A 15,717-nucleotide genomic window follows, 5' to 3' on the forward strand; every position below is an offset into this window, starting at 1 on the left:
GAGGCAGTGTGGGGTAATGGACTTCAGGTGGAGAGAGGCTGGGAAGAGTGAAGACACCTGGGTTCTGGCTGAACAAGCCAGAAAACCTCCAGGTGGCTGTTCTGAAACCCTAAGACTAGGGCCCTGGTGTTTTTCCCAAAGTGCTGCTGGGGAAACAGCTGCAGGATGTTTCTGGGGCATGGGTGTCGGGGAAGATGCCCTGTACAAAGACATGTGTTTGTTTAAGTGTTAAGTATAGTTTAAAAGTTTTCTTTAATGACGGCTTGCGTTATCAGAGTTGATGAGGGGGGCACAGAGTGGATTTTCAACCTGGGGCTTTAGAGTGCAGGCCTTCTGGATTGATGTGTACTTGATTACAGATGTTTATTCCTTGGAGTGGAGTGGCATCCCTAGCCTCCCCTGGAAAGATCCCAAACGGATCAGAGCTGGGGGATTTCTGTCCCAAATGCCTGGAAATGAATGGCATATTGGCATATATGGTGGTATATATAAGTCAAATTTTCTGCACATTTGCTGGTACTTACTCTTCTTCACAAGAACAAGTCTCTACTCTCCAGCTTTTGTACTCTTGTAGCCTTCAAGACACTCTCCTGTCTAATATTCCCACACCCTGGGGTTTGGATTGAGAAGGCATGGCTGTGGCAGCCACTTTGTGTAAAGTGGCAAATAGGGCACCTTACCGATGGTCTCCATTGTGTCTCTCTCTTCAATCAAAAGCTGAGCCCTGGGAATGTCGATGTGCATTCGCAGGGTTTGCTGCTGCTTGCTTAATGTATCTGAAGTCCGGGTATTCTTACTGGGAATAAAACGGGGGAATGCATTAGCAAATCCAGTTCAGTGTTAACATTCTACCAACATGCACCTGTATACCAACTTAGTTTATTGTCTAAATATACAATACCTTGTGGGGAGGGGAACAGAAAAAGTACATACTATGAAAATGTTTCCTTCATTCAAATGTTATTTATTAATATTAAATTTCAGCTGGCTGGGGAGTTTCAGAAAATACAAATTGTCGGTAGAGATTGGCTCTACATCTATCAATAGAATCTTTAGAAACTTCTCATTTCTTGTGTAAATGCTAAATGAAACAAATGAAAAGCAATTAAAAACTAACAGCATTTTCATTTGTCAGATATGAGATATTCCAGTGAGGGTGAGGAATAAAGCACCAGATATTCCAAAGATGCTGAGGGAAAAAGCATGTGCACCAGCTGTTTGTCGGATGGGAGTTTTACTAATGGATTTGTATTTATATCTGGTGTCATTTTATGTTTGTTCTAGAAGCAAATCACAAACCTTGTTAGCTTCCCTGACATTAGTTTTCCTAACTGAGAGTACATTTTAGAATAGAAAAAAGAAAAGCAATTACTATCATAATTTAATCTCAAAATTTGTGTTCCAGAAAATTACTCTTAGAGTGAGCTGTTCTCTAAAAGTAAATAATAAGTAGTAAAACTGCATGGTAGAATTGTATTCAGTTATGGCCTGCAGTTAAAAAAAAAAATCTCCACATTGCACAAAAATCTAAGAAAGTCAATAAAGACCTTAATTAGCAATCCACATTAGAAGGGTGGTTGTTCAGTCTTTACAGAATAATAAGACTTTACTAGATGTTCAAATAGTATTTGCTAAAGCATCCTCTAAGAAGCAATAGTCACTTGGATAATCCAATCAATGGCATAATCTATGGCATCCATCAATCCAGCTCAATTGTTGTTAACACTGGTTTTGAGAAAGATTTCCGGAGCCTACTTAACTCAATAATGGTTTACCTCTGTGTTACTTTTAATGGAGACCAAAATAAGAATACTCACACTACATTTTAAATGCTTTCCCCTCTAACTGAGCCATTCACCCCAAGTCCCAAGGCTCTGCCTCCACCGATCCTTCCCTGTTAATGAGGACTCATCCATTCTTGAACCAAATGGTGGACAGAATCTTAATTATCCCAAAGTGAAGTTCACTCAAGTACTCCCTTAGATGTTTGCCTGATGAGATCCATGTATACCCCTCATTTGAGGAAAAGCAAATTATCCCATGAGAAAGACAACTTCTGAAAGGTGCAACATTTCTACTTAGGACTTGATCTTGAACCAGATTTCTTGCTCTGCAGATAAGGAACTGGGTTATGTACCTACATCATGCTAATTATGCAGAGCCCAAATTCAAACGTTTTGTCCTGATTTTTCACATGGTCTCTGTACTCCTTCAAATTACTTAATTCACTTCTCATTTATTGATTTTTTTAAAAAGAGAGTAACAAAAAATTTCAAATAATCATATAAAATGAAGAGCATTTTGGTTACTTGGGGGTGTGCACTTACGGCATGCTTAGACAAGCTATATTTCCACAAAAACATATGGGGAACTACTCCTCTGTGAATATCCCAAAGATCTGTTTAGAAACCTCACTAGGGACTTGAGCTTGTCCTTGCACCAAAAATAGAAGTGTGAGCTAGTTCCTTCTGCTCTTCATGAATAGTTATGAGGCAGTCAGCGGCTGCTCTATTAAACAGCGATGAACACCAAGTGCAGGCTATACTTAAACAACAATAAGGGGTCTGCTACCAGACTGCCACAGGAAGCAGGCTAAATAACGGCTGTGAACTGCCACGACTGGCTGGCATCAAGATTTAGAACATGATTCGACCCTGCAAGCCAGGTCTACCAAGGCTGGAGGTAAATTCTTCCTCCTCAGAAGACTATAAGAAAATGGCCCAACAAACCTTGAGATTCAGAAGCTAATTGTTTTTTGTTGTTGTTGTTGTTGTTGTGATTGTTTTTTTTAGAGACAGGGTCTTGCTCTGTCACCCAGGCTGGAGTGCAGTGGTGCAATCACAGTTCACTGCAGTCTTTTATTTTTTCTTCCTCCTCAGAAGACTATAAGAAAATGGCCCAACAAACCTTGAGATTCAGAAGCTAATAATTGTTTTTTGTTGTTGTTGTTGTTGTGATTGTTTTTTTTAGAGACAGGGTCTTGCTCTGTCACCCAGGCTGGAGTGCAGTGGTGCAATCACAGTTCACTGCAGTCTTTTATTTTTTTTTTTTGAGACAGAGTCATGCTCTGTTGCCCAGGCTGGAGTGTAGTGGTGCGATCTCGGCTCACTGCAAGCTCCGCCTCCCAAGTTCACACCATTCTCCTGCCTCAGCCGCCTGAGTAGCTGGGACTACAGGCGCCTGTTACTACGTCTGGCTATTTTGTGTGTGTGTGTTTTTAGTAGAGATGGAGTTTCACCCTGTTAGCCAGGATGGTCTCGATCTCCTGACCTCGTGATCAGCCCGCCTTGGCCTCCCGAAGTGCTGGGATTACAGGTACGAGCCACTGCACTCAGTTGGACTCACAGTTTTTCTTTCTCTTTACACTTGGCTGCTCCCTTTGTTTAGAACACACTTCCCCTGCTACCCCCAAACCCCCCATAGCTGGCTCCCTCCTTGCAAGGCTCAACTCAGATGCCATCTTTCCAGTGGAGCCAGACTGGCCCTGTGATGGGGATGTCTCATGAATCCTCTCCCCATTCTCTGTTTAATTTTGTCTCCTTGGCACTTATTACTCTCTAGCATATACTTAATTGATTTATCTTATCCATTATCTGCCTCTCTCACTGGAAAATATGCTCCACCAGGGTTTTCTTCACCTGCTCTGTTTCCTGTGTCTCCCTAGAACTTAGAACAGTATATGGCCAAAGTAAGTGCTCAATAAATATCTGTTAAGTAAATCCTCACACTGATTTATTTTGAGGGCACAATGTGAGCTGAGTGACTTTGTTTTGAGGCAATATTATCCTTCTCATTCTAAAAGGGTCATTGGATTCCAACTAAGTTATTTCATTACTTAATATGTGCTGTCATTTTTGACCATCTATTGTTACATTTATATTTACCACTCTGTGTTCTGTGAACCTCAAAAATGATAACAACTGGTCATCAGAATGGCAGCAAACCTTAAAAAAGTGATCTGAACAAACCTCCTTTGCAACCTGGAAAAAGAGTCCAAATGTTTTCACTGTGGAAGCCAAAACTGCATCTTTTTTGCATGGCATAGGATTGTGCTAAATATATTAGTTATTATTGAGCTATAATCTTCAACCATCCATTTATTTGCCATCTGGTTGTTTGATTAAAATGAGAAGAAGAGGAGAGCAGAGGGGGTTTCACAGGGCAGAGAATTTCCCGGCTTAGCCAATCAATTATTTGCAGCCACTGCCACTCTTCAAAGTCTTAATAGTCCATCACCCTCCCAAATATGACACAGAACACTCCTTAAATGTACAACTGACTATGGGACTGTTAGGAGCATAGCTCATTATAACACTAGGGTAGAGATTTTTTATGTGCACAAACATGCGAGCATCAAAAAAGCTAAACTAATTTGACCATTCCATTTGAACCTTTTTCTACTTACACCCAACTCACTCACTAATACTGATTCCTGGACCTTAAACGTTATATATGTTAGCTCTCTACAGTCTACAGGTTAGCTCTTTAGAGCGAGCACCTCTTAGAAGGCTGTTTCTTTTTTTTAATCTTGCATAACAATATAAAAGGACAACCCTTCTATCTGGGTGTGAGGGATGCAGTCTCTCTTCCCTGGGGTGATGTGCGTGGGTGAAATAGGTGGGTATCTAGGAGCATGAAGCTCAGCAATGGGTGATGCTGCCATGCCAGGGATCCCTGGGGACCCAGGCTGAGTGGTATGTTCTGCTGTCCCACCTGCCTTCCTGGCCTGGCCCTCAGCTAATCTCCCTGAAATACGCAGATACTTCTTGGTAGAAAATGGTGGAAAAATAAATGTTACATTCACCTAGAACACAGAACATGGAGTGATAAAGCTAGAAACAATGTTGAATGTTTTGTTTTTATTTTTTAGGTAAGGAAAGCAAGACACAAAGTGGTAAAAAGACCTGCTAAGATCTGAAAACCAGCTTATGGCCACACGGGGCCTAGAACATAGACTTGTGGTTCATATTCTCACTGTACCAGGCTGCCAGCTCCTTTGACTTCCAGAAACAACAGCAGCACAGACCAGGGGTAGCTGTTCAGTATCCTTCTCTCTGCCAGTGGACATGAGTTGTCTGGACCCCTTGGGACATGTCCAAAAACGGTTGATCCTAAATTGACCAGTTAGGTAACGAGATCTTTGTTTGCTTGGCCCATTCACCTGCCAAACTTAGATTGAACCAACCTTTCATGGGTAAAAGCTTTGCTTTTACTTCTAAATTAATCCCATAAAAATCCACCTATTTGAGAAGCTTGAAAATTCTCTTCCTTTTCAATCACTTTGACCATTTGAAGGAAAACCACTGTAACTATAAGAAGTGGTTGTGATTACTGGTTTTACTGTTCCTAATTCATCCTGGCAACTGGCAATAGGAAGACCATAATTAATTCCTCCTCTTATCAACAGATGGTCTTGCAACCACAGCAACTGCCCTGTTCATAGAGGATGCTTGCTAATGTCTTTCTCAGAGGCTAGGGGGAAGGAGTAGGAATACACTGTAGAACATCAGGAGAAGTGAAAAAGCAAATCATCCTAACTGAACAAATGTTGAACATGTCAGAAAATATAGCCCGCAGTTTCACACCCTCTGGACAAAGGCATGATTTATAGTTTGGAAGTAGATAGGGGAGGGGCCAGGGTAGGTTGTGCAGAGCACAGCTGAGGGGAGGAGAAGCTGTCTGGGGGAGCTGCAGGAGCCCTGCTCAGTGTACGGACGACGGGTGAAGCAGGCCAGGGGTGGGGCTGCTGTGGTGAGCAAAAGTCACGCCATTCCAAAGGGGCACTGTGCCTACCTCCAGGCACCATTATGACCTCAGCAGTGTCCAATATGGCCAGGGCATTTTCAAGAGAAATCAGAAAGCCAATTTTTTTTTTCTTTTTTTTGAGACGGAGTCTCGCTCTGTCGCCCAGGCTGGAGTGCAGGGGTGCGATCTCGGCTCACCACAAGCTCTGCCTCCCGGGTTCACACCATTCTCCTGCCTCAGCCTTCCCAGCAGCCGGGACTACAGGTGCCCGCCACTACGCAGCTAATCTTTTGTATTTTTAGTCGAGATGGGGTTTCACCCTGTTAGCCAGGATGGTCTCGATCTCCTGACCTCATGATCCGCCCACCTCGGCCTCCCAAAGTGCTGGGATTACAGGCGTGAGCCACCGCGCCCAGCCCAGAAAGCCAAATTTTATATGAAATCTCCTCATTTTAAATGTCATCAACTAATTCATATTTTTAAAGTCTACCTTTGACAATTTCTTTTATTAGGTAGATCAGTTATTACAACTCAAGTGACTGACTTCTTTCTTTTCCATGTTTTATCAGATCTGCTCAACACAAGTGCATGTGTGTTTGGATGTATTCCCTGTGACCCATAAATGTCACACAAACAAAGAGCACGGGCTGAAGGCATCTCATGCAATGTCTGTAATCTTCTCCCGGAAGTGTGATGAAGTACCCCTTGTGAAGGAGATACTGTACAGGGAATTTGCATCTTTGCTTTTCCTCTGAGCTCCAGATTTCTGCTACCAGTTGTCTATTTGACACTTCCTCTGGATGCCTTAAAAATAATCCCAAATTCAACATGACCCAAACAGGTCTTTTCATTCCCATCAACACCACCTCCCAACCTACCTTCCAAAAAAAATCAAAAGTCCATAGCCTGCCTCTATCTTCCTCATCATGGCAGATGGCACCAACATTCATCAGATCAGTCACAACATATGCATTTTAGAATTATCCTTCCCTGGTGACTCAAGCCTGTAATCCCAGCGCTTTGGGAGGCCAAGGCGGGTGAATTATCTGAGGTCAGGAGTTCGAGACCAGCCTGGCCAACACGGTGAAACCCTGTCTCTATTAAAAATACAAAAATTACCCGGGCATGATGGTGGGTGCCTGTAATCCCAACTCTTTGGGAGGCTGAGGCAGGAGAATCGCTTGAACCCAGGAGGCGGAGGCTGCAGTAAGCCGAGACCATGCCATTGCACTCCAGCCTGGGCAACAAGAGCAAAACTCCATCTCAACAACAACAACAACAACAACAACAACAACAACAACAACAAAAAGTTATCCTTCATATCATTGTTTTACCTGCGACTCACATTGTTTTAAAATACAGTATGGCCAAACAAAATGTCTGTAGGATGGAATCTGTGTGCCAATGGCATTCTACTACTGCCTTCGGTCTTCAAAGATACTAGTGATATGGAACATGTGAAGCTTTTAAATAACAAAAACGTACTAATTTTATATGTGTAGATGGAGAAGGAAGTCACAGCCAAATGTGTTGGTGATGGGAGTGGGAAGAGATCCTAGATCCACCCTCTTTCTCTCCCACATAAATCATCCTAAACTGGCAATGTTGAGTTCACCATCGGAGTCCTTGACATTTCCCCTACTTATTTTCTAGACTCTGATTTTCCTTTTTCACTTTTCATTTAATCATTGCAATATGAAAGGCCTAAAATGCAAATATCAGGGTGAGGTAACACATCAGGCAATTAATCCATGTGTGTAAATGCTTCATATCAGAGTGTTCCGGTATTTACAGAGTAAAAAGGTGGGACAGCACAAGAAAACTGAACGTTTGAAGAGGGGAACTGGGTGGAAAATAGAGTTTGGGGACGTGAAAGCAACACGCTTGTCACAGCTTTGCCGATCACAAGCCTGTGGACATGTGAAAGGAAAGCTGTGAAGGATGCATTTCTGTCTTCCACAGTTGTGAACATTCTCGTACTTACTCAATAACCACTCTTCATTCATCCCCTCCACGGTTATGAATGAGGCAACTACTGTGCTGGCTACTCCTAACATGAGGATGAACTATGAAGGCTGTGATTTCCAGGACCAGAACAGACAGTGAATAGACAGTGGTAAGAGGAGCTGATGGGTGCCCTGGTGGAGGGTGCTGATGGAGACCCAGAGCCTTTGAAGAGCATGGGGCACAGCACATTCCTTTTGTGCTTTTCTTTTAACTTGGATGACTCTGTTAGAAAGAAGGCTTGACCTCATGAGTAGTAAATTTAGGTGAAGGCAAAACTAAAGCTACTTCCTCTTTATGTGCCTCTGTTCCCCAGCTAATGGGAAGCCTTCTATTGGTTGTGTCCAGCCAACAAGACCTGTCTACAAATACATCATTTTCATCTACACCTTCAGCTAGGTATTACATAAATATTTTGGAATGTATAGGAAATTGCATTCTTTTCTAAAAAGAAAATACACTATCCATTTCAGACTACCATTATTAAAAAAGAAAAGAAATTATCAAGGCAAGTTGGAAATTGTTCTTTCAAACACAGTATCTGGGGTCTTGTTCTTACCTCATGAGCATTTCAGCTAAACTCTTTGCATCTGGGGAAAGAAAGTTAACATTAGTACATGGTAAATAACTCATTAACATTCACTTAGGCATTTATGACAAATACTCTACAGTCAGATCACAACAGTCATTTTTAAACACAATCATATACCCAGATCACTACTAATGACCTAGAGTTTTATGGAGTCCTTATTTCTTCTAAATGGGACTTCTAAAATATATCTTATTTTAATTACAAAAAGATCAAAATAACTATCCTATGATTATAGCATTCTCAGACATCTACTAAATGTTTTATTCCAACCTACAGTAACTTCTAGGAAATCCAATTTTATTTTCGTTAGTCAGAAAATTAACATTTTGAGAGTATATCATTTATGTTGAACAAACCCATGCTTTTTGTTATCAAAATATCAGAAGTAAGTGGCACTATTACAGACCTCTGAGTTCTTCGGGTTGACCAAAGAATTGTATAAATGAAATATAAATGTTCCTGGAAAATTAGATGTTTATTTCGAATTCAGAAATAAAAAAAAAACTTCATTTTTTTTTTCTCTGAGGACATTGTTTACCAAGACCTGGTTACCACTCTGACAGAAGGAATCCTGACTAAAAGTGTAGAAAAAAAAATCCCTTTTTTTGGTGGTGTTATTTTGAAATTCCTGTTTCCCTTAAAATATAATTTATTCTTTTTACACAGTTGGTCCTGGCAAAAATGAATGTTTCCTTACTTAGAGCACAAAAACCTTCTTTTCTTTTTTATTTCATTGCTCTCTAAAAAGTCTTGATGCTAAGTATACTGTTCAATGAACAGAACTTTCCGGAAATGGACTCAACTGACGGTGTGACCAGCTCTGCAGTGAAAGAATACATATGTGGGAGCATTTCCATCTCATGCCTTTGGGGGCTGACAGTTAAACGTAGTCAGTTTCTGCACAGTGGGCAGCATGCTATTTCTGAAAGACGTGGACAGTCACAGAATGACCATGTAGAGGCCGTCCTCGCCATGAGCCAAGCTTAGTTTGTTAAGTCGGACAGTCCCAATGGTAACCCCAAGATGGGGGCTGGTTTTGTGCACAGATGGGTTCAGTCTGGGAAATGAAACAGGGCCCATCTACTCCACCCACACAGCAAAGAAAAGAAAGCAAAATAGCATTGGGTTTCCCAGTTCATGTCTTTATACTTATCTGCAAAGACACAGCAAATATAATGAATTTCCTCTTTCCCCGAATGACTTAACACTTACAAAGTATATATATATATATATATATATATATGTGTGTGTGTGTGTGTGTGTGTATATATATATGCTTATATATACTTCATGTGTGTGTGTATACATATATATACACATACATATAATGCCGCCAGAAGCTTGGACTTAATTAGCTTCAGGGAACTACCAAGCAGTGGCTGGTACAATACTCTAAAAAGGGGGAAACAAATTCAAGGAGTAAACATCCCACTTCAGTTCACACTTGGAAGAGTTATCAGCCTCAATTGTCTTCAGAATCAACTGCTTTCCTTATTCTGCCCACCACAATAATTTTCCTTTTCCTATTCTCGGTCAGTCATCAAGCTCTCTCCTATGAGCTGGTCACGGCAATGTACTAAGGAATTGTAGTGTCCAGCAGGGAGAAAAGAGCTCCCTGCAATGACTGCCATGCTGACAGCAGACCTCTCTTGGCTGCCACGTGCAGGCATCCTCCCCGAGGCTAAGGTCTTTCACAGGTCTAGATGCCCAAAGCCGTTTGGGTCAACCCTTCCCTAAACCTAACACTGACCCCACCTTAAAGGAGCATGGGGAGTTTTGACATGAACGGGCAGTGTGCTCCATGCAGAGAATTCACATGCATTGGAATTATGAGCCCATTTGAGAAGTAATGACTAGGTCAGTTTGACTGGACAGAGAAGTTGCCAGGATGGTGGTCTGGTGCACAGTCTAGACATTAAAGAGCTAAGATGTGACTTTGTATTACCGACCTGAAAGCTTCTACCTGGGCCAAGGGGAGAGAGGAAAAAGAAGGGCAGAGGTGGGTGGTGGATGGGTGTGGGTACTGTGAACTCACATCCACCGGGCAATCCAGAATGCTCTGAATGGGGAGGTGGGGGCCTGGAACTTATTGAAAGTTTCTTAGTCCTTAGTCCAAGTGAGAGGCTCTGGGCATTGGAGAAGAGAGCAGGGGTTGTGTGGGTAACATTATAATGTGAAGATAGAGGAAATCTGTAAGAATCAGAGTCCTACCAGGTATACAGTGGGACAAGGAGGAGTTGCAGGGAGTCCAGGAAAAGGGCAAGATTTGGGATATGCAGAGCTAGATGTAGTAACATAAGTGACAAGAAATGTCTAGAACTACATGGAAGCAGCAATTTGGGGAGAGACTCATCTAGTTTCAATATCGGGGAACATTAGGTGAGGCTGTTCAGAGGCAAATTTGGAATCAAGTTTGGAAAGATGCCAGGGCTGAGATGAGGGTCTGGGTGTTTTCCATATCCCCATAGCGAGAGTGCAAAAAGAAGATGGCAGAATCTCATCTGGGTCACACTTTCATTGAGGGTGAGGAAAGTCTGAGACAAGCCAAGAAAAAATTTAAAGTCCCAGATTCACAGAATCTTAAGAGCAATAAAGACTTTTCAGATTGGCCTCCTAATGAATGTTGGAATTCCTTTCACAATGTCTTACACAAACGTGCACATATTCTCTGTCTACATGAATCTAGAGCTGGGGCCACTGCCACTCCAGCACTGGGGTCAGCGCTCCTGCTGCACACCTAGTGTCCTTCCTCTCCTCCCAGTACTCTCCTGCCTTCCAGGTCTGCAGGTCTCTCCCAGTCAGCATGTCCCCAGGGGAACCTTTGTTTCTTCTCTTCTCAGTCCTTATCTCACTTATTAGTCAGCATCATTATTGCTGGTGTGCCCAACACTGACACCCACACTGCAGGAAGGGTGAAGACTTGGAATCCATCTTACTGTGTCACACCTGTGCTTTGAAACCTTCAAAAGGACCTTGTTGCAACAGCCCTCATCAGCACAGAGAACCACCTTCCATGCTGGTCCAAGCTGTCATCTGGCTCTGCTGCTGCTCACTTGTAACCCCCAACCTCTCTCTGAGTTTCCTGCACTTGCCACTTTCTGCAGAAAGCCCAAAGCTTTGCTAGTGCAAAGCCCTCCATTGTCCCCACCACCCCATGCAGATTCAACTTTCTCCATGCACCCTCCCATGCGCAGTAGGCAGGGCTGAAGCTTCAGTTTCCTCTGCTTCCCTGAACCTCTGCCTTATATCTCACACGTCTCTTCCCAGCTCATACTGTGCCCACCGGTTTCTGGGTTGTCTTTCTCTTGGCCCCTTTGGGCACAGTCCTGTCCCTCATCCACAGTGAAGCTACACAAAGACTTACTGAGGACACATTTAACTGTGAGAGACATCTTCCTTTCCTCGTGCAGAAATTCCTTCATGTAATTTTAACCTGAAGTCATTTGCAAACCGTTCAGATATTTCTATGGAGCTACATTTCCCTTGCTTGGCCTTAGCTTTCTCTTTTCTGGGTTACATTCTCTAATTTTCTCAGCCACTCTTCATACGGAATGATTTCTAGGTAATTCCCCACTTGGGACGCTCCTCTTTGAAAGGCCTGAGATTTTTTTATTTCTTTATTAAATGGGGTTGAGAAAGATGCTGGTAGTTCTTGATCTTCTAGCACACTAGGGAGAGCACAATGCTCATTATATGTGTTGCAAATGAATTTTTTTTACAACGTCTATAGAAGACTTCACAATTATTCCTATTAAACTGTATCTTCTTGGTTCCAGCCTTTCAAAATCTCTCAAAATGTGGATTCGTCCCTCTAATTCATTAGCTTCCCCACCAGGATATATGTGGCCTTCAAGATTGGATCAACCTGCCCATGCTTTCAGCAACATCCTGGTGTTCCCTTATGAATCAGCCCTGTCAAAATGCAAATGGAGTTTGTCCCGGCCCCTGGTGGTCCCTTCTATTCCCTGATTGCTCACAAAACATCCTTTCTATAACCTCAACTAACTTATTTCAATCTATAATGTCCAGAATGAATGTACTGTTGTTGAAAATGGGTCCAGGGCATAGATGCTCTTTGACTTCTGATTACCTCCTGATGAACCCATCATCAGTTGAAAATACAACTAAGTCAAAAATGCATTTAATATGCCTGACCTACCAAACATCAGGGCTTAGCCTAGCCTATCTTCAACATGCTCAGAACACTTACTCTAGGCTACAGTTGGGCAAAACTAGTTAACACAGAGCTTATTTCATAATAAGGTGTTGGGTATCTCATGTAAAAGTATTGGATCACATGTCACTAACCCCGACAAAGATTAGAGTTCATAATATAGTTTCTACTGAATGCGTATCACTTTTGCACTATTGTAAAGTCAAAAACTCCTAAGTTGAACTATAGTAAGTCAGGGACCATCTGCATAATCATTTTCTAACACCTCTAATTTGCATTTGACTGTTCAAAGGTTATCCAGAAAGATCTTGGGGTTATGTCTGGAAAAATTTTGTTCAGAACCCTAAAATGTTGTCCTTCAGAATCATGGGACTGGAACCCCATGACAGCTTCCCTAAGTTTTTAGTGGTGATGGAGATCTTTCCCTTCAGTGAAACAGCACAGCATTTATTGTGTCTGCATTAGGCTGCTTAAGCTTTGGAACTTGTGTAATAGTTCTTTGTAAACATTGTCTGCAAAAAGCAATATCTACACCTCCACATAATGGCTAATACACAGTATGTTTTGAAAAAAATAAATCATTTTAAACTATCAGGGTGCTGATTATTTTCATAAGCATCCTGAGTCCCTCCCCTCCTCTCCCCTCCCCTCCCTCCCACCTGCCTTCCTTCCTTCCTTTCTTTCCTTTCCTTTCCTTCCCTTCCTCCCTCCCTTCCTTCCTTCCTTCCTTCTTTTTATAATTCCTGGTCCACATTTTCTGATTCAAATAGCATTTCTCCTGGTACACATCAAGCAAAGCAGATGCTGAGCAGCTCTCCTGTCTACCTGCCATCTGTTAATATGAGAACATTGTTCACAGCCGTGTTCTTCTTGCACAAACACAGCTAAACAGCCCTTGCATTGCCTGTCACATTTTTTTCCACACATTTCAGATCAATCTGAGATTCAGACTTTGCGACATCTTTTCTAAAGCCCCTTGCTACTCCCACACATCCATCCTTGGCTCTGGGCTCCTTCCTTATCTGTTGGGCTGGGAAATGATGGAGAAATGATAGCAGGATAATCCAGTGATACTAAAATGTGGAAGGAAGGCATTTCAAAAGACAACATTTGCTAACACTCTGAATGCCGCAAAGAGGGCTAAAAAATGATGGCTGAAAGGATAATGTGGAGATCAGAGAATAACTGGTCATCTGTCTTCAGGAAAGCAGTTACATTTGGGTGGCGAGTGGAAGGGGACTGTGAGAATTTGGGAGGAATTGAGAGGTTGTGTAGCTGATGACAGAATACTCTCAAGTATTCAGTGGAGAAAAGAATCAGAGAGGCACCAGGTTGAAGATACGCAAGCTAGAAGGAATATGTATATGTCTCTCTCTCTATATATAATGTATATATATTTAAAATATAATTAGGGGAAGGGTGAAGGGTAGTGAATATCGAGATACAAAATCAATAGACCAAGTATCTTGACGGGCAAACAAAATTATAGCTATTGATACTGTGTTAATACATCTTCTAATTCCAGGTATAATTGATAAACCTTTAGAGCTTACTTAATGTTGATGAGAAAACCTGTTTCTTACTTGAATATTCAAAATCCTACAGAAGTTTCAAGGTAAGAGGAGTGGGGTAGGGAGAGTGATCTGAACTCCTTCTAGCTCTGCCTAGACTCATATGTGATTCTGGATAATTCTATAGCTGGCCTTCAGTTTTCATGTCAGAAAACGGGGCATCATGACTGGATGCGGTAGCCCACGCCTATAATCCCAGCATTTCGGGAGGCTGAGGCAGGTGGATCACCTCAGGTTGGGAGTTCGAGACCAGCCTTCAAAGAGCTGCTCAGCATCTGCTTTGCTTGATGTGTACCAGGAGAAATACAAAATTAGCCAGGCACGGTGGTGCATGCCCATAATCCCAGCTACTCGGGAGGCTGAGGCAGGAAAATCGCTTGAACCCGGGAGGTGGTGACTGTAGTGAGCCGAGATCGTACCACTGCATGCCAGCCTGGGCAAAAAGAGCAAAGCTCTGTCTCAGAAAAATGAAAAGAAAAAGAAAGAAAATGGGGCATTATAATAGGCAGTTCATACTCAACCGTTTTGCACAGCTATTGAAAAACTAAGACAAAATGGTGTATAGTGAAGTACTATGGAAAAGAAAGAGGAGCAAAACAATGGGAAACATTGGTAGCCTGTGGATTAGAATGTGGTTAGATCGAGTTTTGGGAAATGGCACCTCTGGTTGGATGAGGAGGCTCCCAGCTTGGCCTTGCCCAGTTCCTGTGTTCTGTTTGTAGACCACGGCTTGCATCCTGGTGATGTGCCTGGCATGAAGCTGCATATCAACAAGGCAGAGCATGCCACAGCATGGCATGGGAGAGTGCTCACCACGGCCCCAGTCACTGCGACTGTGCAAAGCTTGAGAGGCTGAATTGCCTCACATTTTGCACACCCAAATTTTTCTTTAAAAAAGAGAAATTTTGTTTATGTCTGAAGTTCTAGTTACATAAACTGGAAGATGCTTAGGTTAATACTTTTACCGGACAGTCACCTGCAGAAACCCACAAAAAAAGATTTTGAGGGTAGCAGATTTTGACCTTATATTACCATCCGTCAAAAGCTTTTATTTGCAGCCTCTCCCTCAACAGTCCCTGCCGTTCTGTGGAATTGAAATAGTCTCATAAAGTAGCTATTTTTGCAAGGGCTATAAACCTGCATTTATGTTTTTACAAGATCCCAAATAGGACTTCCAATCATCACAATGCTCAGATGAAAGCTGATTTGAAAACTGTGGCAGACATATATTAAAAAAAGAAGGCCATATATACTGGTGATCTGAAAAAACTGCATGTACAGACACAGACAAAATAGAACACCCAGGCAAGGCAGAGCTCCAGGGCCTGGCTGAGACCCACAGTCCCCTCCTGACTGCCCACTCCCTGGTCCCCCTCCACAGGCAGCCCTCGACTCCCCCTCACCCCCATGCTCTTTGCTTCCCGCTTTCAGATGTAGAGAGCCTTTTCTATCCAGTTTGCCATAACAAGTTTGATGTTTTCAAAGAATAATTTCATTAAGAAACCAAGACAGAAAGAAAGAGAGAGACAGAGAAAGAGAGGAAGAGAAAGAGAGAGGGAGAGAGAGAAAAAAGAAGAGAGTAAAAAGGAGAGAGAAAGGGAAAGGAGGGAAAGGAAGGGAAAGGAAGGGAA

At 42.4% G+C, this 15,717-nt stretch overlaps 1 protein-coding gene across 1 annotated transcript in view; it reads right to left on the reverse strand.

The window, feature by feature from the left end:
• Positions 1 to 15,717, reverse strand: part of DSCAM (Down syndrome cell adhesion molecule) — an 849,899-nt gene that overhangs the window by 41,141 nt on the left and 793,041 nt on the right. Inside the window, exons 28-29 of the mRNA XM_011954055.1 lie at positions 8,309 to 8,339; positions 681 to 796 (exon numbers count right to left, since the gene is read on the reverse strand). Coding sequence (XP_011809445.1) covers positions 681 to 796; positions 8,309 to 8,339 — 147 coding nt within the window. The remainder of the gene's footprint in view (positions 1 to 680; positions 797 to 8,308; positions 8,340 to 15,717) is intronic.

This window comes from Colobus angolensis, unplaced genomic scaffold, assembly GCF_000951035.1.
Source record: "Colobus angolensis palliatus isolate OR3802 unplaced genomic scaffold, Cang.pa_1.0 Scaffold38, whole genome shotgun sequence".
In the NCBI taxonomy this organism is placed as follows: domain Eukaryota; kingdom Metazoa; phylum Chordata; class Mammalia; order Primates; family Cercopithecidae; genus Colobus; species Colobus angolensis.